The sequence below is a fragment of the Tauraco erythrolophus genome, chromosome 26 (assembly GCF_009769465.1).
Source record: "Tauraco erythrolophus isolate bTauEry1 chromosome 26, bTauEry1.pri, whole genome shotgun sequence".
NCBI classification, from domain to species: domain Eukaryota; kingdom Metazoa; phylum Chordata; class Aves; order Musophagiformes; family Musophagidae; genus Tauraco; species Tauraco erythrolophus.
The window spans coordinates 7,370,268-7,394,108 of NC_141490.1; the positions used below are offsets into that span (position 1 = coordinate 7,370,268).

Here is a 23,841-nt window from a genome sequence, read left to right on the forward strand (position 1 = left end):
TTTTGTCCTGCTGCCTGCCGGCCACCTCGGCCTCCCCCTTCCTCAATCCATAGCCTAGAAACGCCGGCTGGCTTTGCAAACCCAGCCCCAGGACCTCCATAAATCCTTTGAAGGCTCCAGGATCTTTTGAAGGATCCATCAAAAGGCAGCCCCCCTGTTTCTCTCTTCTTTCGGGGTGGGCAGGGCCAGCCCCTGGTCCGGGCTCCACGTAACCCTCCCCGCTCCCAGAGGAGATGGGTGATGGCCAGGCAGCGCGCGTTCTCGTCTCCCGGGAGAAACGATTCCTCCAGTGGGAGCAGACAGATGGTCTGCGGAAGATGTGCTGCTCGGTCGTCTGTCACAGCCCTCGGAAAGTCTATTTTCAAGACAGGGTTGTTTTTTTTGGTTTCCTTCAATACCTAAAGAACAAAGAAGCTTCCTGGGTGACAGGATGGTCCCATCTGTTGTTTAACCATCTCCGTTCCTGGGCTGACCTAGGTGGGTACATAAAACTGGGATGTTCCCTCACCCAGGGAGACCAAGCTCCCCTCTTGGCACAGAAAAGGGTCTGCCATCGAAAAAAAAATAATACCTTTCCCTTAGCAACTTAAAACCTAGGGATGCAAAGAGCCAGGGGACAGCCAACCACGCTGAGCATCTCCAGATCCGCTCCTAAATCAACTCTGGCCCCAGAGGAAGGATCTGAAACAAGAGGGAAAGACTCCCCTAGCAGCTTAGCCCAGTTTTCTTACCACGTATTGCATTTTTGCAGAGGAACAAGAAAAGGTGGCTGCATCCAGATGCTCTGCCTCTCCCCTGCTGCTAAAAGGTACCAGGGAACTGCCTGACCTGAATATTTATTAATCGGATGAGCCGAGCAAAGCCTCAGGCATCTCTGATGATGCTCCTTGCAGCCCAGCCGGCTCTGGGACCGCTCCATCACCAGGCAGCCCTGCAAACAACAGCTCACATCTGGGTTTCCCCCTCCACCAGCAAAAAAAAAAACCTCTTAGAGCCCAGTGTGTTGAAAGGAGTAGATAACTGGGGTAGCCAGCGAGATGATTCCTGCAATTACATCCTTGGTTACCGGCTGACCAGAAACCAGAGCCCTTTTGGCAACAAGAACTCATGAAGTTTTCAGAGGTTGGTGTCCGGCAGAGAAGATGAAGGGGAAGCAGCAGCTGGGCTTGGTGGAACTAAACCTCCCTCTGTACATAAAAATCTAGCAGCTCTCGCCAGGTCACAGCACGAGGACCATTTCAACAGAGCCAAGCAGTGAGGAAGAATCTCCCTGAAAGAGGAAGAAAAACCTCACCGGAGCTGGAAAGCAGCAGCAAAGTCAACCAGGGTCTCAGGAGGTTCCTCTGTCGGGACCCTCCAGCTGCAGAAAGGCAGAAGGAAGAGCAGTTCTTATTTATTTTATGTTTTTTCCAATATGCACACTGAGGAATCCTTGTAAAACCTGGAGTAGCCTGCACCAGGGAGGGCCTGCCCTTTTCAACGAGCTCATTGAAGCCAGATATATGACTAATTAGCAGGATGGAGGTGATGGCTCTCAGGCAGCGTGCGCAGGCGTGCTCGCCTTCCCAGATCCCACAGCGGCCGGAGGGGCGAGGACTCGGCTTAGTCATTTGATTTCTTCGGAGCAAAAAAGCCCTCCCCGCCCCAGGAAAGCTGCAATCCTGCTCCCAGGGGTAAATCCGTAGGAAATAAGTGAAGCTTTCCGAGCACAGCAGGTTTTCTTGGACCACCGCCCCTGTTTGGGCTGACATTTGGTGGCAGGGGCTGTCTTTGGGGTGGAGAAGATGGAGGTACACCTGACCTTCCTGCCCAAACCCCTCTGCTCGCTGCATCCCAGAGGAGCCCGGGCTGGTGCTACGACCCTGGCAAAAACCAGCACACTAAAAGGGGTTACTCAATCAACATTTTAATTGATTTGAGCAGAAGAAATGGTTTCCATAGCAATGGGCCATCATCCTCAATTTGTACAAAAATCCGAGTTAAAAACAACAGAAAGCACCAAAACATTTTTAAAAAAAACCCTTCAAAAACAAGCATTTATTAAAAAATAAAGATACAAAAGCCCCTCTGCCAGCTCACACTCTTCCTGCCTCCTGGAATTTCTTAAAGAGGAGGTCATCAGCGCGAAGGGTGAAGGTCAAAGCCCGTTTCTGGTAGTACATGGAGTCCATCTCCAGGTTGTCCATCACGTCTGCCAGGAGATGGGCTCTCTCCACGGAGCTGCCCGGAGCGTCGTAGCCCAGGGCGGTGAAATGCACGTGCAGGTGGTAGTAGGACGGTTGGTAATGCAGGTAGATCCGCAGCTGGGATCCGGGCACGCCGAAGCGCTTCCTTACGGCCTCCTAAGGACAGGGAGGGGGGAAAAAAACCAACCACCACAGGTCAGGACTGGCAAGGCACAGAGAGTGGCTCGGGGCAGGCAGCACACGGACAGACAGACCTTGCGACGGACGGGAGGAGCATCCCTGGATGGCACAAAAGGCGGAGAGAAAGGCAGAAGGGATTTCTGCTCGCAGCAAGGGAGAGGGGGAGGTTGGGAAGGCCAGAGCCCTTCCCCACCCTCCGTTTCAGCCTCCGCAGGGATGGAGCGATGCCTCCCTCGGATCCTTTTCGGATCCTTTTCCCTTCCGCCCTTATCGCTCCGGTTCGCCCGGCAAGTTACGGGGATCCAGTTACCAGCCGGTGTAATTAAAGCTACAAACAGCAATGGTGAACACCGGCACGCTGGCTGGGCTCACTGCAAGCCCCTGACTAATCTCTTAATTAATCTCTGCTTTCCCCAGAGCAATTACTTTCCAAATTTTTAAGAGAGCAAAGGAAAGAGAAGCTTATCGTGCATCCATCTACCAAGCACGCCCCGTGACGGGGCTGGAAAAACCTCATCGGCCTGCAGAAAGGGTCAAGGGGTTGGGAAGGAAATTATCCATATGGGGAGGATGAGGCTTGACTCCTGCAGCTCACTGCCACGGGAGAAACATGGAGCACCCCTGAAATGCCTCAACACAGCACGGCTTTCCGATGCCCCGGGGGAAGCTGCCAACGGAGCAGCAGGGACCGGGATCTCCGGGGAGAGATGCTGGAGGGGGCAGCGCAGCCCTGGTTCGTGATGGTTGGTCACCAAATCCCTTGGTTGTTGGTTCCCCTGCACAGATGCTGCACATGGGTTGGTCAGGCAGCAACCCTGCAGCAGGCAGGACCCGCTCTCCCTGGCCAGGACCCGCTCTCCCTGGCCAGGACCCGCTCTCCCTGGCCAGGACCCGCTCTCCCTGGCCAGGACCCGCTCTCCCTGGCCAGGACCCGCTCTCCCTGGCCAGGACAGCAGTGTCAGAGCAGCCACCCACCTACCTTGCCTTCCTGCAGGATGTTCCCCAGCAGCGGGAGGTGCTCAGCAGTGAGGTCCCGAAGCGACTTGACCTCCCGACGGTGAACGAGGGCTATCAGGTAGAGGTCATCCAGCTACAGAGAAAGAGATGGAGGGCGGTGACGGAGGTGACCACGGAAAGAGCAGATGAAGGCACGAGCACCTTGGACCTGGCGCACCAACCACAGCTTCCCAGGCTGATCTAAGGGGCTACCTTCCTGTAGGATTTAACCCACATCCAAGCTGGGTCAAATCCAGTACAAACCTCCCGGTAAGAGATGCGTTCACCCATCAACCCACCACACCCTGAAGCATCATTTTTGGATAAATTGGGGTTTGTCCAGGAATAACCAGAAGAGGACAGCTTCACCCTAATCAATAAACAGCGGGATCACAAATATCTTCTTGGCTTTAAAGGCAGATCGATCCATCAACTCTTTTCTACTTGCTGTTGCCCTTGCACATGCACAACATCTCCCTGAGCATCTCAAAAACGTTGTCCCAGTGCAGACCGAGGCTGGCAGAAAAGGTGCTGGCACCCACCCTGCCACGTGGGGGAAACTGAGGCATCCACCAGCCCGAGCCCAGGAGTCTGCAGGGTCTACCAGCAACCCCCCACTGCGCCCAGCACAGCTTTTCTGCAGAGCAAGCGAACGTTCACCCCCACGCTCAGACGAGGATTTACAGTGAATCGCAGCGGCTGTTGATTTTTCTGAGTGAAAAGCTTCCTGTGTTTCCACCGTGCAAACAGCCGGCCACTTCCCAGTCACACCAGTTCTATAAATAACTATTTTCAAGACCTAATTGGTCACCAGACAACCCCAGCGCCGTGAAATACGGCCACTCAGCAGCTCTCAGCCCAACTCTGGCATCTCCTGAAGCTCTTAACCAAATTCAATGTTAAACAAGACAGAGGGTTATGGATCATTGCCCTTCTAAAAAAAAAAATAAAAATAAAAATCCCCTTCTCCTTCAGCTCAGCTAGTGGCTTTCGAACACAAACACTGCAAATTAAAGGGTTTGGATGTCAGAAACCCAGCAGATCTTTTCAGGGCTGTGAGAAAACCATCTGGCTATTTCGAAACAGATGCTTGTGCCAGGAGATGCTCTCAGGACCTTTTCTCAGAGCTTTCGAAACACGAAGCTGCTGCTTGCACCCAGCCAGCACAGCAACGCTCGCGGTTCGGTTTGATTCCCCAAGCAGCCCGTGCAGAGCTCCGGAAAAAGGCGGTGTATCGGCTTGTCCTCTTCGGATCAGGGCTGGCTGGAGGGAGGAAAAGCAAACATCTCTTCTCCTTAGAACAACATCTGCATGTTCCTGTTTGAAACAAATCAGGCTGTTGCTAAAAAGGCTCGGAATGATGTCATGCCGGGCACCGTTTCAGGCAACGCCTCGAGGCTCCTGTGGGCTTGAAACCAACTCAAAAGTGGAGGGGGGAGAAAAAAAAGCCACACCAAGAAAAACTTTAAAAAATTAAAGTTAAAAAAAAAAAAAACAAACAACAAGAAACCACCTCAAACCGCAGTCAAGGCTGGGCAGCAGGAGCTGATGCAGCACCCAGAGGTTGAGAAATGCAAACGAGCAACCTTCCTCCCATCCATCAGCCTGAGTTAATCCCAGGTGAATTCACGGCATCTGCGGGCAAGGTGCTAAGCTGGCACACAGCGCTGCTGTCGGAGGGACTGGAGTCCTGCTGGGAGCTCTGTCTCGCTGTCCCAGTTTAATTTCGCAGCCTGGCCTGTTCGGTGGGACTCGGCAGAAGGAACTGGTGCTCACGGGCAGCCGCCAGGATCAGCTCTGGCTCGGCGCCACCCAGAGCCAAGAAGAAATTCCTTGGCTGGAAGGCAGAATCCAGAGCCCTTGCTGGGACGCTGGCTCGCCTGCCTGGGAAAGAGGCGGGCAAGGCCAAGGTCCCAGATAGCCCCAGGGATGACGGCTCTGCAGCCCAGCAGCCAGAAGAAATCCAGAAGATCCTGTTCAGCACACCAAGAGGTGACAGCAGCATGGGGAAATCTCCCCTAAAGACAAATCCTACTGCTTCAGCGCTCCCTGACCGTGCGAGCAGCAAGACGTGGATACAACAGGTCTCCAGAGAAAGCTAAAGGACAATTTTCAGCCTGTCTGTCTCCCATCTGGAAGTGAATTGCAAAGCTCGGCTACAGCGAGCGAGGATTTACACTGAGGCTTTGCTCAGAGGGAGGAAAAAGTGTGTTGTACCTTTTAGGATCCCTAAATATTGCCACCTGGAAAGGAAAGGACACGGAACAGGGCATGGTGGCGTAAGCATGACTGCAAGCTTGCCATATTTGCAAAAAGCCTCCAGGAAGAAGGTCCCACCTCTCTCAGTAAGTGGAATTTGAGCTTGGTTGCCCCACCACAGCTTGACAAGTGAGTTTTGGAGTAGGTGATGTGCACGGAATTCATGGTGACCAGAAACTACCCTGCAGTGACTTACTCACCCATCCTCCCCAACTTATTCCCCCGGGGTGACTAAGCACCAGACCAGAAATAGGTGCTCCCAGCACAGAAACACAGAATTGCCCATGAGCAGGCTTCTGTTCCCAATTTTGGGGGGGTTGGGAGGTTTTTTTGAGTTTTTCAGTTCCCATTTCGAAGTTTTAATCAAACAGTAACCTTCCCATCTTGCCACCCACGGAAACATTTTGAGGATCAGAAACATAAAGGGGACTTTTTTTTGACTCTACCAACTTCAGCAGAGCTGCACATCCCCAGAAGTACAGCACGAAAGGGAGCTGGAACCCAGGGAAATAATGAGCCACTCAATTTAGGATTACAGCCTGGGCTTCAAAACCTCTGCGATTCATCGAGCGGCCACTCCCACGAGGGGTTAAGCAGCTGCTCATAAACTAAGGACCATCTGTTTAATATTGTGTGGAGGAGAGTTAATTGCAGCAACCAAAGGACAACACATCTGCCCGGTTTGTGTCTAAAGCTGAGGCTTTTAAAAAAAAAAAACACTAAAAACACACACAACAAAGACCCCAAACAAGTTCAGCGGGAACAAACACGCAGCTGGATTTAGGTTCAAACACATCAGGACGACATTTGGGCTAATACAGGAAAGAGAAAGTGAAGTTCATAAATAAATCAGCCAGCAGCAGTGAGAACAGCCTGTGTTTTCCCCATTTTCCACAATTAGCACGTGATAAAAGGCCCTGGCAATACCAGCACTTAATGACAGTGGGAACAGGAAGGGCACATCCCCCTACTAAAACTTTCATTAGCATGCCATTAGTAGCACGAAAGTGAAAGTGGACATTTCCTCCCGATTACCTTCAAAAGAAGCAGCATCCCTTCAAAAAAAAAAAGAGGAGCAAACGAACCTGGCTTTGATTCCACTTAAAATCTGGAACTAGGACAAAGCCATTGCAAGGATCTGGGTTTTCATGGATGATTCGCTCGGCCTCGGCTTTCTTCTCCAGGATATTATACACCCACTGAAAGAGAAATATTGCAATTTATAAACCAGCAGAGAAAAAAAACCCGGACACCTCAGGCACATTGAGCCTCAGCTCAGGGATTAAAGTGCATTTGCTGCAAGTACAATGTAAAAAAAAACCCAACAAGTTGATTTTAAGACGACCAAATAATTTCATGGCTGATCACATTTATAATTAATTATCCATAAACCACTCCAACAACAAACTCCGGGCTGTTACGAGGACTCCAGTGAAAAGACACCCCCCCGATGCCGCTGCTAGCTAAATCATTCAGGGATTTTTGTTTTCCTCTCAAGCACTAAGAACTGGCCACAGCTGGAGACGAGGAATTGAGCTGAGATGGTTTAGCCCAGCGTGGAAATAGTTGCATCTGCCCTTAAGAGGATTTGGAGATCGCTCTCCTCGATGGGGTCTGGCGATAAACCAGACCTGGCTGCTCTACTTGCTGGTTTTTTACCTCCCAGGATGCACTGAAACCTTTACAAGTTGCTCCAGACTCCCTGTAATCCCTGCTCTGGTAATCCCCCTCCTTCAAAGCAAAGCACCACCCAGAGAAGAGTTTCGGCTACAAAATGGAAAAGATGAGGGATAAATGGCAGAGTAAGACTGGTGGAAAGCATCTTTGCTTTTCCTGGCTCCCAACCTGAGCTCCAGCATCCTTCTTTTCACCTCCAAAACGCGCTTTGCACTCTAGCTTAAGTCTTGGACTGCCAAGGGAGTCCCCAGCCCGGTTCCTAGAAGATAAGGGATGAAGAAGAAAGAAAATGGCCAGGGCTTGGAAGCGGAAAAACATTTTGAAGCATTATTTTCCCCATCAAGTTGAGGTAGGAAACATTTTGATTGCCCCAGGTGGGTAGGGAAGATGCAGCCCGTCCCGCAGGCACGCGGAGCGAGCCGGGTCAGCGGGTACTGGGTACACCAGACACTCAAGACAGCCCTTTTGGGGAACTCCATCAAGAATTTAATTAATCTGATCAAAACTTTGGATCGTTGTGAACTGACAGGAATATACTCTTAAGGAAAAACCAACCTCTCTTCCCTTGATCTGGTTTTCTGCTTAAATTTCTGGTCTTTTCTTCCTGGCCACAACATCTTAGAGAAGATTAGATTCTCCAAGAGACTTCGGAAAGCACATGATCGCCGTGCTCTGCGACCTCGGAAGGAAAGCAGGGCAGGAAGCTCAGCAGGAAATTAAAGTTTGGGTGTTTTTTTTTTCCCCCACTGCCTGCTCTTTTCACAAGCTATCAGTGCCCTAAATAATTTCTCCGATCAGATGAGTTGAATTTCAAACCCAACGCTGCCTCACGTGATGGGCTGGCTGCTCCTGCTGTTTCCAGCACAAGCCCAGGGAGGAAAAACACATGCCCAGAGTCTGACACCACAATAAAACTATTATACCGAAAGCATCTGCGCTTCGCATCCTCCAGCAGAAAACAGAGCTGCTTCTGTCGTCCCCCATGTTCCTGCCACCCTTCCCATTTCCCCTTCCGCCCATCAAAACCAGTTAAAGACAAGAAGCGGCATTATCGAATCACAGAGGTCAAGGACTGGCTGTGCCAACCACCATTTCTCAGCAGATGCTCCTGACGGTCACCAGGAAGATGTTTCCAAGTCCCATTAACCCTTCTGCTGCTGTTTAAGGCAGCAGGAAAGAGGTGTTGGGGACACCCAAGGCCTGTGGTTGGTTGGTTTTGGGGTTTACTTTTAATGGATAGCCTCAGCAGACCCAGGATTTGTTTTATTCCCCCTTCTGCACAGGGTGGCACCAATTGGTCCCTCCAGACTCGCCTTCCTTTGACCTCCAAAGGAGGACGATAGGGAGAAGAATGGTCAAAAAGGATGTAAAACAGGAAAAAAGGCTCGTTGCTGCTGCCTGGGGCAAGAAGGACACTAAAAGTACAGCTTTGCCACAGGATGCCACATGGATGGCAGAGGAGCTGTAGGCAAAGCCCAAGGAGAGAGCTGCGATGCAGGAATCCAAGAGCAATCCGTGCCTTCTTGTTTCTGCAGCACCCAAGAGACTCCTAAACAAGCCCAGCGAACTGCACCAACGCCCAGGGAGCCACCCTCGGAAAGGAGGGAAAACATCCCAGCACAGAAAGTCTCCAGCAACCTTGGGAAAGGCAGCTTTGGGTGTATCCCCACGGCAACCGTTTCGCTGCAGAGACAGAGAAGGATGCTCCAGAGGGCAGGAGGATGGAGGCAGCAGGGAGGAAAAGAGCCCCTTTCAGCATGAGCTTACTCCAAAGACCAGCCAGCAGTACCGCAGAGCTGACGACACGCTGACGGAATAACCGTGGAGCACTCCCAACTCTTCTGCCTCCCAGCTGGGCTTTGGAGAAGACATCTGACAGCCCAGCATGATGAAGGAGGAGACCAAAGACGTCCACCTCGGCAGAGGCAGAGCAGTGGTACCCGTACCTGGATGCTGAAGCTCTGGGACTGGATGAAGGGCAGCGTTATGTTCTTGTAATCCTCCCAGGATTCACGGATGAGGTGCACTTCTTGGCGGAGGTATTTCTGGAGGTGCTTCTCCGTGGCGGGGTACACCACTGTGGTTTTGATCTCTAGAAACAAACATGTTGGAGTTACCATCACAGACAAAACCCACATTACTTCCTTCAGCCCCCGATAAATCTCTTTTCCCTTCTAATAAATGCCACACTGAGACATTTTTAAAAGATACCACTAAAATAGGGTGGAGGACAATGGACATGGAAAGCAAACAAGTCCTTTAACCTCCCAGGCTGCTTTTCTTGAGGAAGAATAAGTTGACAACATGGCCAAGGCCTGTCTTTCCAGTTCAGGTGGAAGAGTTTGTTGTCTGAAAGGTTGTTTTTTTCCCCCCACTTGCTCTTTCAGGTATATCAGCAACATCAGGGCAGAGCTAGGGCTCCCAGGGAAGAGTTCAGGTACAGTCAACAACCAGGACAGAAACACGGCCCCGGGGGCAGAGACACATCTTCCTCATTCTTAAACCCAAAGCTCATGGGATGTTAACGAGCAAACACCCAGTAACTTTCTCCAGCCACGAAACCAGGTGCCCCATGAGCTGCAAACAGCAGGAGCAGCTCTTTCCCAGAGCTCTCGGCCATCAAGATGTTCAACCTCGGGCCCTGAGCACAGAAGGCAAAGAGGTCAAGGGCACAGGGATGGATCCCGAGGAAAGAAGGCAGGCTGATGGGTTAGAGCCAAGGGAAGAGGGCCGGGTGACTCCCCTGTGCCAGCCTCCCAAGAGGATTTAGCTGTTTACTCCAGCAAAAGGAAAACAATTTGTGTTGACCTCGAGATTACAAATTTGCCACATAATTTCTGCAGCATTATGAGCACGCACCTCGCCAACCTGGCAGCTTTCACCTCGGCAGCAGTAAATCTTACCCACAGCAGTAAAACTCTTGGAAAATATCCCACTTTGGCCAAGATTAGATGTGCCTGCCATGACTCTGAGGGCACCAGCAGTGCCTCTGCCTTGGCAGCTAACGGAGAGCTGCTACAAAACCTAATGCAGGAAGGAGAAAAACCCCGAGAGTCCGGACAAATCCCGAGCAGATCGGACCAAAGGACGTGGCTGGGGCACCGCAAAGACTGCAGCTTGTGCCCAAGGTCCACCACGGACACCAAACCCATGGGCTGCACACCCACCAGGGGAGCAAACAATCATGCTTCACACTTTATATACGTATAGATGCTATCCAGACATAAATATCTATTTGTTCCTAAAGCCAGGATTTAGGGCGGGTTTTTTTTCCAGTTTTCTGGTTTCTCTCTCTCTCTCTCTTTTTTTTTTTTTTTTTTTTTTTTTTTTTTAAGGTCAGCACTGCACAAGCCAGGAGACTCTGCCTTTTCATTTCATGCCAAACCCAGCTTAATGAAATCCACAGGAAAATGCTGGTAACATGAAATATGAAAATGCAAACCACAAGGGCAGTCTGGTCTGATTCCCACCATACGCATGTTCAAACAAGGTTGTTTTCCAGGGCTCAATTAGCACTTCTAGCAGGATGATGTAACAGGGAAGAAAAAAAAAGACCAAAAAAAAACCGACAAGGCAGTAACTCCTCTGCTCCTCACTTGAAAAGATCAGCAAAGCGCTGGGGAGAAAGCAAAAAGGCAAAAGATCAGAAAATACCACGTTCAGCCTCACGCTGAAACTTCCACTATTTAATTTTATACCCCCAAAACAAGAGCAGGGACTGCAGCAGAAACTCCTCCGTGCTGGGGGGGGATGCGAGAACCACAACGCACACGTCGGCTGGGACGGGGTCACAGAGGACCCTCCGTGGCTTCCCCAGCACCTCCCCAGTTTGGGGGGTGGCTGCTCATGGTGGGGAGAGCACCTCAGGATACTTTAATGCCTGATCAGAGAAATCCTTAATGTGCAGCTGCGGTGGAGCAGCAGATGTCTGGAGGAGAGGAAGGGGCAGAAGCTGTGGTTCACTAATGATTATTTCCCTTCTAGAGGCCTCATTGACCCCAAAACGTCCCAGCAACGCTAATTAGCATAAATCATTATGGCCAGAGAAGCTGTTTGGTAAGTGCTCAGAGCCTGACTATCATCAGGAGCCCACACGTGGGGTGCAAAGCCCCAGCTCAGCCACAGGAAAGGCGCACGGCGAGACCGGGCTCGCCACGAAATCTTTCCTGGCAACCAGCCATGTTCATGCTCCATGGGAAAAGCCGCCCTGCTCCTGGCAGATTCCACGTGCACCGAGGCATCACGTACGCCGTGGGGCAGCCAGAACCTACCCCAGCCTGGAAACGGGGGTGAAGAATGGCTGGATGTGGGTTTCTGAGCTCGCCGAAGGGTCAGGGATTGTCTCCGCTCACTGGAACGTCAGCCCAGGGATGCCACGAAACGCCTGTGGTGGATTCTGGAAGTCAGGACTGATCATCAAGTAACTGGAGGTTACGGGAAAGGTTTCATGGAAGGAACCTGGATGAGCAGGAGGCAGAGGTGCTGTGATGGTAGGGAACAACCACTCGACCCTATGAAGGGCGTTTGAGGGGATACACCGTGCCCGTTGTTTCCCTGCCCAGGCAACAAGGAAGCTCGGATCGACGAGAAACAAAATGACCTCTCCCCTCTCCTGCTGAAAACGAGAACGAAAAAAGAACCCAAACCACAAAAAGAAAACCAAAACCACAGCTCAATTTGGGGAACTTGTGCAAAAAAAGGGCTGAAGGCAGCTGCCACCAAGAGGAGAGGACGGAATGCATTATCCCATGCTCCCTACGGCGCAGGACAGCCACGTGCCATGGATGGGAAGGAGGCAGAGAGCTCATGCCCGTAGGAAAGAGCACTCCGGGCTCACTTGCGGTGCCTCGTTCCCTTCCACACTGGCCCCAGGCTCTGCCAAAAATCCCCCTCTGGCTCAGCAGGTCAAATTCCAAACTGAAATTTCAAATTTCAAACCGAAACAGCGAGGAGAGGCCAGAGTGACCCAACGTTAGAATGGGCCACCGTGGTTTTGTTTTAAATAATTTAAACGCGCTGGCAAGCCAAGAGGAGCCCACGGGGCAGGAACGACTTGTTCCTACTCTTGGGCAAGGGTGCTTTTTCCTCCCTCCCCTAGTAGGAAGCTGGGTTTTGGCTTATAATCTGCCTCATCGACTCAAGCATCAGGTGCAGGAAGGTGCCAAGCCCAGGAAACGGCAGGGAAAGGCGCGTTGGCACTCTTGCAACTTTCCCTTTCCCTTTTCCTTGGGCCAGACAGCCCCAGGTTCTCATCCGAGGACGACTCGATGGGCTCTGGCTGCAACAGCGACAGCAAACTGGAAACCTGCAGGTTGGTAACATCCAAAAAAACAGAGCAAAGCACCGTGACGCCCCCCACACCACTCTACACGATCCCACTGCTTCAGGCTCCAGCTTTTTATTTCAGTTGTAAACGCAAAGAGATTTCTTGGCCGGGCAAGCCCTGCAGGCAGGCGGAGTGTGGAAACGCCGGGAGACAAACCAGTCTTCCCAGCGCAGCTCATGCAAGTTTCTCCAGCTCCTCACTGCCTGAAACCAGACGCTTTTTGGGCTCGGGAAAGCAGGGATGTGTATCACTTCCTGCATGACTGAATACTTTCCTTCCACACTCTCCCATTTCTCCACCCCACGTCGGAGAGATGGAGCTGGAACATCTCCCGGTGCGCTCATTTTTAGGTGTTTTTAGTAAGCTCCAGCCTGCAGTGCAGGGATGAGCCGTGCCCAGTGAGGAAAGGACTGGGAAGAGCCCTTGATTTATGCCGGCACGGCTTTGGTGCTGTGAAACACAACATCCCTCAGCAGCCAAGCAAAAGGAGGCTGCTTTTTGCTGGAAGCAGCAAGCTCTCCTTGCTCAATGGGTGCAAGCACCGCCAGGAGCTGGATGTTATCTAGGAACGTGTTGCTTGAACCATCTGGCTTTTGCAACCAAGCCTTTGGCAGCAAGAAACAAACAAAACACAAAAAAAATCTTTCCCCTGCAAGGGAGAGTCCCAGAGCTGGGGTTTCCTCCACCAACGTCTCACACTTTTAGGCACAAGTTGCCTCTTAAATCCACACAACGCCCAGCAACTGGCCTTAAAACAAGTCAGGCACACCTGGCTTTGCCAGGAGAGAGCAGCTCAGATCAGAGGGCATGCTCTCCGACGCCACTCCTCCTCCCAAACTCCCTTCTCCACAGTCAGGTGGTTTCAGGCTGCCCTTGGGACAAACTCTGACCGTTATCAAGCTGGTTTGAAAATGTTATTTCCCATTTTTTAGCCTTGACACATCCCTACTAGCAGCCAGTAAAATCGATGAGCTAAGCCAGACACACACGAGTTCCTCTTTCTGACTAGCACAGCCTTCACGCATCCCCGCGCCGGTGTGCTCCCAGCCCTAAAAACCTCATCCTCAAGCAGCAGCAGAGTGGAATTCCTCTTCCCAGGACAGAGGGGAGTCGTTTGCTCAGGTAAAGTGCTTCTTTTGGCCTCCCTTCCTCTGCTGCCACCACACAAACAAAGCAACTGGCCTGGCCCTGCGGGCTCTTTGCCACCGAGACAAAACAAGCTTTCATGGCAGAGGGCTTGTGTCAGCTTGACTCCGTGGAGGGAACAGCACCCAACTCAAACCAGGAGGTGGGGAGAGGACAAAGAGAAAAGGATCCACTTCCAGCTCTCAGGAAGCTCCAGCTGAACGAAGAGCCCCCCGGGAAATTCGGAGCATTAAGGCAGCACTGAGAAACGCTCTTCGAAAAAGCAGAGGGACCCCCAGGCAGCTCCTCATGCTGTCAACGTGCCCCCCTGCAGTGACACAAGCCCCCCTACAGTCGTGATTTTTTTTTTACCTTGCCTTCAGAAAGTGAAAAGCTGATCAAAAAGTGAGGGGCTTGGCTGCCCGGGACACTGAAATCCCCAGGGCAAACTCCTCTTCCATGCCTCCTCCAAGGAGCTGCTTTATGCCAGAGTTGGACCTTTCCTGCAAAATTCTTCTACTGCATCGTGTTAACCGGGTGTGAATCTCCAAGTGCCAGGAACTAAACCCCTGGATATCTCCAACCCCGCAAACAAGAGGCCGAGATGGACCCCATGCAAGGGCTGCACCACTACTCGATGTCCAAGGATTCCTCCCAAGCCTTGACATTGTCTGCAGCCTTCAGGGGAATTTCTCCTTCATTGTAGGTGTACGAGCTGCATTCCCCACCTCAACTCCCTCCTTGAGCCATGACTCAGCTCAAAAGGGCAATTTCCTTCCCCTCCTGACGTGGGTGACCGTTTTTCCACATTCAAAGCTGCAAGAGGACAGCACGAACACGCATCCAAAGGTGCAGTTTTGGCCCAGCCATACATGAAACAAACAGCATAGCCATGCAGGGCAGAGCCACACCACAGAGAACACACCAAACAAACAACCTGAGCGAAGATTTAGTTGATTGAAGGCCCGAAAACGGGATGTGAGAAAACTCAGATTCACCTGCTTTTGCTCCAGCCTCTCAGAAAAAGCAAGACTGGTGCAGCATTGATGGTCACCAGCGACCCTTTAACAGCCTTTTCACCCCTGTGGGGGTTTCACACCTAGCATGAATCTTCAATAAAATCAAAAATTTAGCTATCAGAGTTAACACTGGAGTTACACAGTGCTCCGAGGAAGTCAAATGCCAGCAGGGCTGCAGCTGGAGAGAGACCCAGGGGATTTTAGTCTTGCAATGCCACCTTGTGGGAATCACTGCCGGCCTCAAACGCAGCGGGCACTCAAGCAGAAGTCTTTCCAGCCGACAGAACATACCTCTAACATCTTCCCACCCACGGCATCTGCAACAGCTGTGGTGTGGCAGTGTCCTCCTGCCACCAAAACGTGGCACTGTAACGCTGAAAACTCTGATTTAGAGTCCTCGATAGGACCAGAGGAGCTCTGCACAACTCACAAGCTCCCAAAGCCACACAGTGCTTCCTCCTACACCACAGAAACAGCGCTAAAACAGGCACAAACACCCCGAAAATGTAATTCGGAGCTCTCCAACCTGCTCGCCTGACCTCATCACACTCAGTTATTGATCGGGTTTCACAATCCACGGAGACGTGGAATGGGCAGGGAGAGGTTTGAAAGGCAGAGGCGAGGTGCCCGTGAGGTTTCCAACATTTAAATCCCCAGTGCAAACACGCTGTCTTGCCCAGGTGACATCGGGCAACAAAAATAAAGCACAAGAAGCAGCTTCCACGCGCTCTGCAAAGAGTGTTTTTACAAACAATCCACCCATCTCCCCACCTCGGCCAGGCAGCACAGCAACCAGCATTCCAGCTGGCCCGCAGCTGAGCCACAGAGCAAGCTGCCCTCCCGGCACCCCGCCAGCGCGAGGCCGAGAGCGCTCACCGCTCAGCTCCGGGGGGGGATAGAGGTGGTATGTGCTGTAAATGTCATTGCTCATCTGAAGCTCCAGCTTTGTGTGCTTCTTCAGCAGGTCCAACACCTTCTCCTCCTGGAAAGGAGTCTTTTCCAGGATGACTACGGCATCCGTCCCCTCTCCAGACGCGCCGGGCACCTGGAATATGAACAGATAAAGCTGTCAGCAAACACAGACCCAGCGCTGGCTGCAGAGTTTGAGGCCAGGACACAAATGCCTCCAACCCAGGGAGCACTGGGGACACCAGCAGCCCAAGTGCAAACCCCCTCCCAGTCCAACCACCATCCAAAAATACAAGGTACATTGCCCTGAAGCATGGCAGGAATCTGCTCCCCATCTAGGAACACAGGCATTTTTTTGGGAAGGGGAGGAGCACAGGATGTGGACACCATCTCAGCCCATCTGCACCTCCCCAGATGCTCTCAGCACCCACAGCTGCATTCCCAGTGACCCACATCACCGATTTCATCTCAGATACTGGCGAGTCGACACAGGGCCACCGAGCAGGCGGTCGGAGGGTCAGGAAGAGGGCAGAGGCGGACATCAGGGTTTACATCACAGTCTGGGAGCAAACCTAGGCTGGTTTGGGACAGGGAGCACTGCTGCCCTGCTCTGAGGAACCACAAGCCAGACCCGGATGCGGCCTGAGTGTGCTGGTTTTGGGAGGTGCTGGGGCACACCCCTGAGTCGCTCCCATCTGTACAGGAGCCAGGTGAGGCCTCACTGAGCTTGGAGAGAGCAAAGGGGTTCACCTGCCAAGCGGGCAGGTCTGTGCCCCGCTCAGTTACCCACTGACCACCACCCCCCCATCCCAAGATGGACGTGGCAGCCTGAAACCCCCCCATCCTCATCACATCTCCAGGAGACAGGCGCTGAGGCACAGCTCCCACACCACAACCAGGCTCTACGGCCGTAAAACGTGAAGCGCCATGACAAATTTCCCTTTTATGCCACACCAATCCCATCTGCAGCCCTGCAGTTGGCATTTCGCTGGCGATTCCGTTCCGTTGTGCCCACCGAACGCGACACGCCTGCTCGCCGGGCCAACAGCGGTGGCTACAGAGGAAGAAATAACGTGAGGCTTGAAAGGAGGTTCCCAGCGCGCCGGGAACAGCCTTTTCCAGGCTGGAAAAGCGAGTCTGGGGTCGCGGTTGGTTGAATGAAGAAGGGACGGGCCCGGGGAGCCCCCGCCATGTGGCACCGGGGGGCGTGGCCTCGCGGTGGGGGCGTGGCCTGCCCGGCGCTTCCCTCAGGGGGGAAAATGGCGGCGGGTCAGACGCGGCCTAGTCGCAACCCCCCCGCCTCGGTACCTCCCCGTGCAGGAACACGGCCTTATCCCGCGCCGATTCCCGCAGCACACGCCGCAGGCGCAGCTCCGCCAGCGGGAAGGCGGCGGCGGTGACGCCGTCGTGAAGCGCGGTGCCGCTGTCGTCCTCCTCCCGCTTCCTCTTGGGCCGCGGGCTCTCCGCCATCGCGCCCCTCTCGCCGCACTGCGCCTGCGCGGCGCCGCCGAGCGCGGGAGCCGGGCGCGGCGAGGGCGCCCCCTGGCGGCTCGGCGGTGCGCTCCGAGTCCCGTCACGGCGCGCTGAGGGTCGTGGGTTCGAGCCCAGCCACGGCTAAAAGCCGCCGCCGCCCCCCCCCCCCCCCCCCCCCCCCGACGCGGGTCAGGGATCGACGCCCTCCCCGACCCCAAAAAAACACCAATATTGAAAAATGTAAAACTCTTGCATTTTCGTAGTCCAAATAAACCCGTACAAAGACATTGTGGGTGGCTGCACATCCTTTTCTTGCCCACAGCCTGGCGCCATGTCAGCTTACTGGGCTCCAAGCCCCCCAGGACCAGTCCTCACCCCAGGGGCACGCCACCCTAAGAAGCTCTGAAGATTCCCCCCCGCACACACCCGACGTCAGAGCTTAGTGTTTGCGTGGCGAGCAGCAGGGACCCACTGGAGGATGTCCTCATCCCCACCGAGGGGGTTTTTGGCCACCAGCATCTCCAGGACATGGCAGGATCCACGCTGCTGTCACCCCATGGATGTAGGGACCAGCTCTGGTCCAAGCAGCTCAGCTTCGCCTCTGAGATCCACCGGCATGTGGCCGCATCCAGATCCAGCGGTAGCAGCTCCAGAACACGTGGAAGGACACCTCTGCCTGCTCCTGGCACTACTCCGTCCTGCTCACGGAGCTCCGGCACAGCTCCTGGAGGTCTGCAGAGGCAGCAGACAAGCCCCATTAGGAACCAACTCATCTAAAAAACCAACTATTTATTTAAATTTGCACAATCTGGTCCCTTCCCACGGTCTCTGCCCCACCAGAGCAATGTTTCACCAGCATCCCACCACATCAACCCATGCCGGCGTACTCACAGCGCATGATGGTGTCTCGGATCTGCCTGAAGCTGTTCTCCTTCAGCGCCATGTAGATGTAGTAGAGGTTTCGCAGCTCCTTGGGATAATCCTTCCGATCCACGTCCTTCAACACTGGGATGGTGCGCCCGTTGGCCATCGGAGCTTCGGCCAACGCCTGGTGCATCTGGTACTTGCACCAAGGGTCGCGGAGGAAGCTGGGGGTGATGAGCATGACCCAGCAGTGGCTGTTTTGCACGGCGTCACACAGTTCTGTCACCACCGCGCTTCCCGGAGCCGCATCCCGCAGCTGGAGGAAGCAGCGGAAGCTTTCGGGTTGACCCTCCAGGTAGGACACCAGCTCCTCCACCAACTCCAGGTCCACCTCGCTGTGGCAGATGCAAACGTCATAGCTCTTCGCCCACCGGGCACTGCCAGAGGCATTGATGTCCGACACCGAGACAGGTGACAGGCGGATGGACCTGGCCAGGCTCATGCTGGGAGAGGAGCTGGAGCTCTCCGCAGAGGATGAGGAAGGTGAGGATGAAGCAGAGCTGCTGGCATTGAGGCTTGTCTCCACTGAGCTGGGCTTTCGCTTGTGCAGGAGCCGCCTAAACCAACCTGTGGAGTGAGGTTTGGGGGGGCTCAGCATCCCCCTGGGCTTCCCAAGGGGCATGCGCAGCATCATCAGCTCAGCAGGACGCCTCCAGGTGGAAAGAGCCAGGTGGGATCCCACCCTGATCCCAAAAAACCACCCCAGCCCCCTGAAACTTCAGCTATCACCAACACCCAGATGCTATCACCTGGGGGCACCCTGGTGTTTCAGTGGGGAGGGGATGCCAGCATTGGAGGGGACGGAGTTATGGGGTTTATCCCCCTTCCCGGCAAAAAACAAGCCCGGACTCACCGGCCATAGTGGGCAGCACGGTGCTCAGCCGCCGATCGCCAGCGTGAAACCTCTCCTGCCAGCAGAAAAAAAGGGATTTGAAAAAGAAATTAGGAGAGCAGGAACTGCTCTCCGAGAGCAGCAGCTCAGTGGGGTTTATTCCAGGGACATGCAGCTCTGAAGCACTCACTTGCAGCCCCAAAAATCATCCCCAGCAGAGTTTTCTGCATCCACCTCCCAAAAATTTGTTGGGAAGGAGCATTTTGACCTCAAGCAGGGCTGGAAGTAGCAGCTGGAGCAGCTCTCCCTGCCTGGCTGCACTTTCACTGTCACCAGTTCCCACCAGAGATACACACCTGCAGTGAGCGAGGCCAAGAGCTGATGGGCAGGAGAGACCCTCATTCCCAGCGGTGGGGAAAAGCAGGAATCAGCGAGATCACCGGCAATCAACAAGCTGCTGGCAAACCAACGCTGGCTTGGGTGATGCCCAGATCTGTGCGTCCTCCTTGCCACCCACCCTGGCATCCCTGCGGATCCCCTGCCAGCTCACACCATGCCCATGCCTTGGCATCATGCTCCCAGCACGGTTTGGGGTGCCCAGATCCTCCCTGTGGGTACCCAGGAGGAGTAACAGGGGAAAGGAGCCCCAGAGGCAAACAGGGCTGCTTGCATCACCCCCTTCTGAAATAAGACACCCCAAGTCACACTGAAGCCTTTGCCCTACTCCAAAACGAACGCCAGACCACAAAAAATTCCAACAAAACCCTGGAATGCCCGTGGAAACCACACTCCAAGTGAGTCACTGCTTAGTGATAGCAAGAAGCTCGAGCATGGCTTGAACAACAGGCATGGATACAGTGAATGGTGAGGGGAAAATTTGAGGGATGCCTACCTGGGATGCAGGAGTCAGGCGCTGAAGCAGGGAAGGGGGATGCATCAGCCTCTGGGTTCAGTGAGGAGGATCCTCCGGGATCGCCTAGGTGCAAAAGGAGAAGTAGGACACAGGATGTTCACTCTGGAGCCTAATGGGACCCACAACAAACGGCAAGGCTGATCCATTCTTACAGCTTCCCCATCCGGGAGCAGTTCCTGACGGAGCGGCCCCAGAGTGGTGAGGAGGATGGGGGCACCCACCAGCTTCCCAAAGGAAAGAGTGGAATAGCTGCCCTGTCCCACCGCTGCCTCCTCCCCAGCCCCCTGGGACCACTCCCAGCAGGTCCAGACTCCACCTGGGCACGCGGAAGCGCAGGCAGGGGAAGTCGGCCGCGATCCCGCCGGGCCGGGAAGCCAGCCCTCCCCAGGGCCTCCCTCCCACATCCGCCACCGGCCAGATGCCGTCACCGCACCTAACCCTCACCAGCAAGCCCAGACCTGTTTCCCTCCCTGGTTTTACAGCCAGACACAGACCAGTCCATCTCTGCTGCTCCCATTTTGAGTTCAACTTACCAAACCAGGCACTTTTCCCCCCTAAAATCCACCCCCATGCAGCACAGCTCCATCCACTGGTTTTGGAAATGTCTCTGGCTGCATAACAACCCAGCGCTGCTGCTGGCAGCTGTCAACTGCCACCACCTTCATCCCCTCTTCATCCTCGACCCCTCCAGCAGCCGAGCAGGCACCAACACCCGGCGCTTCCTCCTCGACACCCTGCGGGACTTGGGTGGGAGCCTGCAGGAAACGGGCTCCAGGTGAGTCCCAGTGCTGTCCCCAAGGGATTCGAGGGGGTCTCGAGGGGCTTCATGCCCACCCAGCTCCACACCTGGAGGGGGGTACTTCCCTCAGGGATAAGCCCGAGGCCTTTGGCTCCCCAAAAACCAGCCCCCTAACCACAGCACCCCATACCAGGACCAGACAGGCTACCCCTTCATTGACACTATCATGACACAGCTGGGTACTAATGGCTGGATCCACTACACTTCCTCACCCACAGGGACCCCTGGGAGGAAGGGCTGAAGGTCAGGAGATGCCCAAACACCCATCCGCACCTGCTGGGCTCTTAAGGACCCCATCCCTACACCACCACAGTGTCCCACGGGTCTTTGAGGAGCTCCTGTTGGACACCAACTGGTCCCTCAACACCAACAACTGGCTGTGGCTGTTGGGCAACACCTTATTCCACCGATATTTCCACGTCTACTCACCTGTCACCTTTGGCATGAAGGCAAACCGGAACAGGGCATACATTTAGTAGGCACGAAATCCAAAGCCATGTGAAACGGTGGGTGGCCTCCTCAGTGGCTTTGACCCCTCGCCACAGGAAACATCTCCCTGTCCTCAAGGGCTTTCCCACTGAGCACATCTACGAGGCCTGGAAGGCACCAAGTGCCATGCAGGGTGCCTGGTGGGCACCCACCACCCCCGGCCCATCATGGAGCAGCGAGCAAGAGGAACCTGGGGCACATGAAGGCAGCCTGCACCCAGAAAGGTAACAAATCCCTCAAGAGGCACCAAGCAAACCCCACAGCCCTGCCACTACCCCAGCTGCCTTCCTCTCCTCCAGGAATCAACTGGGAGCCACCAGCCAGCCCCTCAGCAGCCAAACTGCAAAGGAAAAAGCCCAAGGCTGAGCAGCACTGAGCTCCACAGGGACCTCCAGGCAGCTGCCAGCTGGAGTCAGGCACTGCTTGTCCTATTCCGACCCATTTCCCTCAGCCACCTCCCTTAATTAATCCCTTCCCCTCTCCCAACCTGGGACTGACAACTTTGCTGTTGCCACCACCCCAAAAATCAACTCCCCACCCAAGCATGTGCCCCAAAGGAGGGCAAATCACCCACTCCTGTGAGTCACGCCACCTTAATTATGAAAGGGAGCAGGGCATAAGCAAGCACAGCCTGGTCCACAACAGCAGCAGGTTGAAGACTCGATTTCCTGCAAAGAGCATGAGGAAATGGGTTCAGAACAGGCCCCTGGAAAGCTGTTTAGGGGAAGAGGAAAAAAAAAAAGGCTACTTTCATCTCTAAATACACCCACCATCAGCACAGCTCATTCATGGCACCAATACGAAGCGACACACCGCCGCCCCGAAAGCCAGGGAACAGCTTGTCTTCCTGAAAGTCTCTGAACACACCGAGCTCCTTCACGCGGGATTACAGCGGCCAGCGGGGGCCCAGCGCTGCTCACGCTACCTCAGAAGGCCGGAGACATCTTTGCACGGCCACAACGCCCCGCAGAGAGGCAGAACCCGCGGAAGGCAGGCCCCCGAGGGCTAAGGGAGCACGGGCACGACCTCAAGCCTCAAACAGCCCCTCACACCGCGCTCTGACGGGAGGCACGACCGACCGAACTGCCTCCCCTACAGACGGGCGGCGACTGCGCTGCGCATGCGCCTGCCGCCTTATATAGCCGCACGAAGCCTCGCGAGAATACGGATGAATTCTCGCGCGAGCGTCCACTTCTCCCTCCCCGCCCGAAACGCGGCGCGTCACTGCGGGGGGGCGGGGCGGAAAGGGGCGGGGCGGAAAGGGGGCGGGGCGGAAAGGGGGCGGACCAATCCCCTCCCGTCGCCCCGCCCGGCCCCGCCCCAGGGGGCGGGGCGCGGCGCCAGGCGCCTGCGCGGGGCGCGGCGGGCGTCTCGTGATGGGGCCGGGCGCGCGGCGCCAGGTGCGTGCGGGATTGGTTGGGTGGTGTGTGGGGCGGGGGGGGGGGGGCGTTGCTATGGCGACAGCGGGCCGGGGGCGCGCGCGCGGCGGGGAGGCAGCCGCCGTGAGGAGAAGCCCCGAGAGCCGCCGCGGCCATGAGGAGAGGGCGTCGGAGAGGGCTGCGGGGCTGCCCGGGGGGGGAAGAGGGAGCCGGGGGTGAGCCCAAGGGAAGCGGCGGGGGACGAGGGGGCCGCGGGGCGGCCGCCTCATAGCGGCGGGGGGGCGCTGGGGCCCGGCCGCACCTCAGCGGCACCGCTCCCTGAGCCCCCCTCGCGCCTTCGCTTTCTTGAAAAGACACTTTCTTGGTGTTTTTTGCCCCAAGAAAGAGCCTCAGCCTCCACCCCACCTGCTGAGTTACCGCCTTGTTGCTTTTCCCGCAGGTTTAGCGTGAGAGGGGCCGAGGAGGGGGCGCAGCGGAGAGGAAAGGTAAGGCCTCGAGGTGCCGGACAGCCCTGAAGGCGGGAGGACCCTCCTGGCAGCATGCCTAGCCTGGTTCGCTTTCCTAAAACATTCTTGGAAAGCCGGCCCTGCGTGCGGGATCGCCTGCTCGAGGGCCGTCCCGCGGCCTCATCCGCTGGGCCTTAAATCAGACCGCAGCGAGCCCACGTCGGGGCACCTGTCAGACGATACAGGCTCCTCTGTGAGTTTGTTGGGATACGGATCTCCTCCGGGCTCCGCCGTGTCGCTCCCGCTCGTTTTTCACGAAGCCAGCGGGAGCCCGAAGCGCGTGGAGAGCCGCGGCGTTAAATAAAAAACCTCTGATGTGTTTTAACTCGCATCTGAGGAGGCTGAATCTCGTGTTCGTAACGTCAGTGTGGATGGAAGCAGAGCTTGTTTTCCTCGCGCCACCGATCCCCGTCCGAAGCCTGTCCCTTTCTAGGACAGTTTTGACAAGCCTGCTCCAATTGCGACTCCCACGTGGAACTTGGGAGCTTGGGAATCAGCCAGGGACGACTCATTAACGTCCTCCCAGATTCTTCTAGCAGAAACATAGCGGGTTTTAAGCTGTACCAAAACGTTTGTCTTATCCCACCATCTTGGTGTAACTTACGTTAGAAAGGAGATCTGAATTACACCCTCACTGGTGTTGGTCTGAGGCACTCAAAAAGTAATGGATGAGCAATGAATTTGTACTTGCTTCTTTATATAATGTGAGGGGGCTGTTGCAGAGCGCTGAGCTGGGCACATGCAGTTTTGACTTTGCTTAAACTTTGAACAATTCAGGTCTGGCGTGCAGGTGTAGCTTTACTTGTGTGTTAGCTGCTGAGCCTGGAGGCAGTCAAAGGGCATCATAGA

General features: G+C 54.8%; 2 protein-coding genes across 7 annotated transcripts; both read right to left on the reverse strand.

The window, feature by feature from the left end:
• Positions 1-1,955: 1,955 nt before the first annotated feature.
• On the reverse strand, positions 1,956-17,147 carry DCPS (decapping enzyme, scavenger). Its single transcript, XM_086626830.1, has 6 exons — positions 16,986-17,147; positions 15,645-15,813; positions 9,245-9,390; positions 6,707-6,820; positions 3,346-3,456; positions 1,956-2,342 (listed from the first exon to the last, which is right to left on the reverse strand). Exons 1-6 carry the CDS (start codon positions 17,145-17,147, stop codon positions 2,076-2,078), a joined length of 969 nt encoding a protein of 322 aa, XP_086482956.1. The 3' UTR covers positions 1,956-2,075.
• A 257-nt stretch (positions 17,148-17,404) lies between these two features.
• On the reverse strand, positions 17,405-22,195 carry TIRAP (TIR domain containing adaptor protein). 6 transcript variants are annotated; one of them, XM_086626920.1, is made up of 6 exons: positions 21,878-22,195; positions 21,700-21,775; positions 19,799-19,882; positions 18,928-18,982; positions 18,042-18,641; positions 17,405-17,882 (listed from the first exon to the last, which is right to left on the reverse strand). In XM_086626920.1, the coding sequence occupies exons 3-6, from the start codon at positions 19,841-19,843 to the stop codon at positions 17,839-17,841; spliced, it is 744 nt and encodes a 247-aa protein (XP_086483046.1). In that variant the 5' UTR covers positions 19,844-19,882; positions 21,700-21,775; positions 21,878-22,195; the 3' UTR covers positions 17,405-17,838. The 6 variants fall into 6 exon arrangements, with proteins under 6 accessions (XP_086483046.1, XP_086483044.1, XP_086483043.1 ...); XM_086626918.1 differs by lacking the exon at positions 18,928-18,982 and adding an exon at positions 21,048-21,214; XM_086626917.1 differs by lacking the exon at positions 18,928-18,982 and adding an exon at positions 21,048-21,317.
• Positions 22,196-23,841: the final 1,646 nt, after the last annotated feature.